Below are 6337 nucleotides of genomic sequence, written 5' to 3'. Positions count from 1 at the left end.
CTCATGGATATATATATATATATATATAAATACTACTTATCCATGCTAGCTGCATGGAATTGGTAGAATATAATTAACTCTAGCTTACATATTATATATTGGTATTACGTAATAATTTTTATTGTTGAACTATTGCAATGGATGATATGGCCACCCCCCCCCCCAAAAAAAAAAAAAAAACAAAAAAAAAAAAAAACTAGTCACAAAACACAATCCAACATAGGCTACAACTGAATGAACATTTTGTTTACTGCTCATATTCTAGGACCATACTAAGTATGGTCCTTTTGCCTTCAACAAGGGCCTCCCCTCAACCATCCCATCCTACTAACATAAACCTTCATAAGCCTCTTCATACACAGCAAGTTTCCATCAATTTAGTGATGGAAACTTTTGCTTGATTTGATTAACAGTTAAAATTCAGAAAGAAAACATCTTCAAGGTTATAACTAGCTAGCCTACTTTGTGCACTAGTATACTTTCATTTTCTTTCAGATTGCTATTTTAAATGAAATGAAACTACACTACATAAATCATTCAATACAATACTACATGAAATTTTATGAAAGGGAGGAAGTCAACCCAATTGTCGCTTCCATCCATATATCTTTCATGTAGAAAACTCAATGGCCTTTATTGGACAGCAAACATGCAATTTGAATCAATTTTAGTTATTTATTTAGAATGCTTGAAATGAGGAGTTTTCAAGTTTGGCTTATTGCTAAGTATGCATAGAAGTTAAATGGCTTGATGTTGTGTTTTGTAGTTGATTTTCCCTAAGTGAAGAGGATGTAAGGAAAGTGCTTTGTACTTAAAATCATTACTCCTACAGGATTTTTGCTTTTATTAGTATATATATAAATATATATATATTTTTTATGTTTATTGATTTTGTTTGTGTTATATTTTGGTATTGAGATTTAATCTGAAAATTACTTGGATTGTTGGGTGTAGATTGTATGACGGAGACCTAGTGCTTTTGATTGAAAAGCACTTGACTGAGACAACAAGCAAAGCTGTGAGCCATTTCACCTAGGTGTGAGCTGAAAGTCTTTTAGGGTGGGGATTGAAGGTAACGAATACCCATACACAGCTGCAAATCCTTTTTTCCATTTCATTAATTCTCAAAACATAACAGATTGTTTTGTTGTTAGTGTTATTATATATGTTAGACCTTCTGAGTTTGGAAAGAAATATGGATTATTATTAGATAATCACTCTAAGTCAAGTGTATTCTACTTACCAAATTCTCTTGGACTTGGCTTTTTGTTTTGGGTGATGTTGTTCGTTTGTAAGTCTATATATATCATGTGTATATACATACACACACACATAGAATATGGATATATATATATATATATATATATATATGAGAGTGAAGGTGGTGGACATGTAGTTGGCCATCGACGGTTAATACTATCACAATCAAACAATATTTATCCAGTATTGATAAATACATATATATCAATACACATCAATATTTTGTAGAAGGGACAACTAAGGACTACGTAGCTAGCATCATCATCAAACTTGACTCACGTTAATTCAGATGAAAACTAGTTTCGGTACCAATTTTTGATCTATATGGAATCACATGATGTCATAAACAAGACGAAAATAAAGTTTAGTCAGCCAATTATCCTTGAAATTTTTTTTAGCTAGAAACCTTCTGAGATGCCTAGATAGCCACATTCATAAATCATCTTCAAGTTAAACATTTATTCTCCTATGCGAACATTTGGCCTATGGTGAGTTTTTCATCGAACATATATATTTACGGTCTCTGCTTAACTAACTTTCTTCCCCACCATATCTTTGTTTAGATGGACAAAAGTTGGATGAATGATCCCGATAGGTTTGTATCACTTGCATATGTCGAAGGCGTTAAATATTTCCTCACAGAAGCACGAAACCATACAAGTGGAAGGGATCGCATTCGATGTCCATGTCGTGCATGCCTTAACAATCTTTGGTTGCCTATATTTGAGGTGGAAACCCATTTATTTATTAAAGGGATCAACCCAAATTACACCCAGTGGATATTTCATGGGGAGGATGAGACAACATTGTACGTTAGCGATGGTGATATTGATGACGATATCATCGAAGAAGACGATTATATAGATGACATGCAGCATATGTTGGATGACATCTGGTCAGGCACCTTCGTTGATGTGCCCCAAGATAGCACTCCTACGCCAAACAGGCCACCAATTACTGTAGATTCACCAGTACCATCTTTTGACCAACTACTAGAGGATGCCCGACATCCGCTTTTCGACGGGTGTACAGAATTTTCAAAGTTGTCATTCATTGTCAAGTTGTTACAAATCAAATCAATCGGTGGATGGTCAATTAAGTCATTTGACATGCTTCTTGATTTGTTGAGGTCTGCCTTTCCTAATGCCTTATTGCCACAATCATATGAGGAGTCAAGGTCTTTGGAGCACGGCTTGGGCTTCAAGTACCACAAAATCCATGCGTGCCCCAACAACTGCATCTTATTTTGGAAGGAAAATGCTTCTTTTAATGAATGCCCTGTATGTAAGGCTTCAAGGTGGATACCAAATACACACGGGTCACGCGCGATACCTCAAAAGGTGTTGCGTCACTTTCCTTTGAAATCGAGATTGCAGCGCCTCTTTATGTCTGCAAAGATAGCAGGTGATATGCGATGGCACAAAGAACAACGGACTATAGAAGATACTTGTATGAGACATCCGGCCGACTCTGAGTGCTGGTAGAAATTTGATGAAGATCATGGTTGGTTCGCTGCGGACCCTCGCAATGTTAGGCTCGGTCTGGCAAGTGATGGCTTCACTCCATTCAACAATTTGGCTAAACCTCATAGCATTTGACCAGTGATCCTTGTCCCCTATAACTTGCCGCCGTGGTCATGCATGAAAGACCAATTCTTCATGACATCTCTGATTATTCCTGGCCCAAGATCACCAGGGAATGAGATCGACGTATACTTGCAGCCGTTGATCGATGAACTGCTTGAATTTTGGGAAGATGGGGTAATTATTAATGATGCCTCAACTAAGGAGACGTTTATGTTGCATGCTGCCTTATTGTAGACAATCAATGATTTTCCTGCCTACGGGAATCTATCTGGCTGGTTAACAAAGGGAAAATTGGCTTGTCCGTCTTGCAATACTTACACAAACTCCAATTGGTTGAAATATGGCCGAAAACATTGTTACATAGGACATAGACGTTTCTTACCACCAGATCACATATGGAGAAGGAGGAAAGGGTTGTTCAACGGTAGAGAAGATCATCGCATGCCACCAAGGGATATAGGAGCTGAAGATATTCAGACTCAATTGCAGATGATTGGGGATGTTTAGTTTGGGAAATCTCATAGGAAGAAAAAATGCACTGCTGAAGAGCTGAACTGGACAAAGTGTAACATATTCTTCGTGTTACCTTATTGGTCAACCCTTCGACTTCGGCATAATTTAGATGTTATGCATATTGAGAAGAATATTACCGATAACATCTTATTCACTTTAATGAACAGTCCAGGAAAAACTAAAGATAACATCAATTCAAGGCGTGACTTTGAGATTTTGGGCTATAGAAAAGAATTACACTTGAGGCATGATGGTGATTGTATAACAATGCCACATGCACTGTACACATTACGCAGAGATGAAAGGAACAAATTTTGTGAGTGGCTGTCTGATATCAAATTTCCAGATGGGTTCTCTTCCAATATCTCGAACTGTGTTTCTCTACGTGATTGTAAAATCTCAGGGTTGAAAAGCCACGACTGTCACGTTTTCCTTCAAAGACTACTCCCCATTGCTGCTGGGGGTATTTAAGAAGTGACATTGCCTTGACTTTGATTGAACTTGGTACTTTCTTCAAAGAGTTGTGAGCTCGAACACTGGATGTCAATCGCCTATCCCAACTCCAAACTGATATCGTCACCATTATATGCAAACTAGAGATGATATTGCCTCCTTCCTTTTTCGATGTTATGGTCCACCTAGCTGTCCATTTACCCAGTGAGGCCAGACTTGGGGGTCCAGTACAATATAGGTGGATGTACCCATTTGAGAGGTATCTCGGCAAATTCAAGCGGTATGTTAAGAATAAAGCCCGCCCAGAAGGTTCAATAGCCGAGGCCTACATTCACACCGAATGCTTGACATTTTGCTCCATGTACCTCAAAGACATTGAGACGAGATTTAATCGAGCGGACCGTAACATTGATGCTGACGAAGAGGAAACGTTAGATGGGTACAGAATTTTCAACCAGAAAGTTCGTCCCTTGGGCATAGCTTCTAACATGCAATTAGAAGATAAACTCTTTAGGGTAGCCATCTGGTACGTGCTCAACAATTGTGCGGAGATTGGACCTTATATAGAGTAAGCATTAACGAGTCAACTTAAAAATCCACTTCCATTTGATCTTATGAACCTTTTATGAACCCAATACCAGCTAACTTGAACTATGTTGCTTCGCCTCGGTGGTGGACATGCAGCGAACACTACGAGAAATGTAAGGTGCAACACCCAAATTGCATCAATCGCACGCATCAAACTGAGTTTCCAACTTGGTTCAAGCAACGTGTAAGTTCTTATCCATCCCTATCTAAGTTAAAATGCTATAGCAGCCATTTTATATGCTTTGCAATGCTGAACATAAACGTTATGAAATTTGTTTTTTTTTTGGTATAGATCCAAGAACATCGTACCTCGCATACACTTGATGCGTCCGCTGATCTGTATGCGTTAGCTTGCGGGCCTGACCGTTGGGTTGCAACATATGCTGCTTGCATAATAAATGGAAAAAGGTTTCATACGAAGCAGCGTGAACTTGGCCGGTGTACACAAAATTCTGGGATGTTGGTAACCGGTGATGAGGCCACAAACAACGTGGACTTCTACAGTGTTATTAATAATATCGTAGAGTTACGCTACATGGAGTGGCGTCGGGTGTACCTGTTTGAATGTGATTGGTTTGACGTTGGTGATCGAAAATGAGGGATGCGGGTGGATGAACATATGATTAGTGTTAACATGAACAGGACTTGGTATAAGGATGAACCATTCGTGTTGGCGAGTCAGGCTGATTAATGTTTCTACATAAGAGATTTAAGGGTGAAAGGGAGTTGGGGTGTTGTGTAGAACAATGCAAATAGGAATGTATACAACATTCCGCCAAAGCCGAGGGTTCTCGAAGATATTGATGGCGAATCAAGTACTCATGATGTCGATCAAGAAAATGAGTCATCATATTATTATGAACCAGTGCAGTGTGATAATACACTTCAAGTGGCAACTCCATTGAATAGGCCTGGTATACTACCTAGCCATGTCTATGCACGAGAAATCATGGATCCAGATGGTCAACGAAACCATGCAATAGGCTTTATTAATGATGACATGATCACTTTTGATTCTGGAAATGCGGCCAGTGAGGGGGAATTTTTAGATGAGGAGGACCTATCAACAAATGAGGGGGAACATTCAGATGAGGAGGACCTATCAACAAAGGATGAGTCATCATATGATTTATAATTACAACCCAGGAACTTCGTTCATTTAAGGTTGAGATATTAGATTTCTTGTTCAAAATTCCCATATGTACATAGACATCTGAATATATGAGATTGTTTGAAATTGGTATGTGTATATAGACAGTTCAATATGAGATTGTATGAAATATATGTTTTGATTTATTTCTTACCACCATGAAGGATTTGCTTTCTCCTAGCTCGAACTACTTATCATGCAAATAGCAAACAATCTTGAGAGTAGTATATTGCTTTTACAACATCCATACCTAATTTAAACGAAGTCTAACATATGATTTTATTTGCTTCAGGTGACGTTCAATAGCACTATGCATTATCAAGGTATATATTTTGAAAATTCAGTTATTCATCTGTCTATGTTATGCTCATAGTGTAAGGGTTAGTCTACCCAAAAGTAATTGAAAATGGTAGATAAATGATCTTTTTTACGAACTTGTCTGTGACTTTTATTGATTATTATGTATCAATTGACTTAACAATTTTATCATAATGCTATTAACTCATACTCGTGCAGGTAACCAATCGGGACCCAGTTCAAGAGGCGGAGGCATACTTCGAGGTATTCGCGGAAGGCATTATATCCCATATTCAGGTCGTCACATCCGACCATGAGGTGCGAAGTTATCTTCATATCACAGCACGGAGGAGTGTAATCAATCCTCCTCGGATGACTCGACACAGCCCCCAAGTCCCCCGCCATGCGCCAACCCAAATCACGCGCCAGAACCTATTCAAGAACCCCCACCAAATGCAGTGGAACAATCACCTCCTAGGGAATAAATTGG

The 6337-nt window shown here is 38.6% G+C and overlaps 1 protein-coding gene across 1 annotated transcript; it reads left to right on the top strand.

Annotated features, from left to right (window-relative positions):
* The first annotated feature begins 1823 nt into the window (after positions 1 to 1823).
* Positions 1824 to 2744, top strand: LOC121265733. Its single transcript, XM_041169411.1, has one exon. It carries the CDS (start codon positions 1824 to 1826, stop codon positions 2742 to 2744), a length of 921 nt encoding a protein of 306 aa, XP_041025345.1.
* The last annotated feature ends 3593 nt before the right edge of the window (positions 2745 to 6337 follow it).

Source organism: Juglans microcarpa x Juglans regia, chromosome 5D (assembly GCF_004785595.1).
Source record: "Juglans microcarpa x Juglans regia isolate MS1-56 chromosome 5D, Jm3101_v1.0, whole genome shotgun sequence".
Classification (NCBI taxonomy): domain Eukaryota; kingdom Viridiplantae; phylum Streptophyta; class Magnoliopsida; order Fagales; family Juglandaceae; genus Juglans; species Juglans microcarpa x Juglans regia.
Note: the sequence above shows the minus strand (reverse complement) of the source record. Positions and strands in the feature narration are given on the sequence as shown.

Coding starts and splice junctions, on each gene's coding strand:
- LOC121265733 (XM_041169411.1), top strand. CDS start 1,824: ATGGACAAAAGTTGGATGAATGATCCCGATAGGTTTGTATCACTTGCA.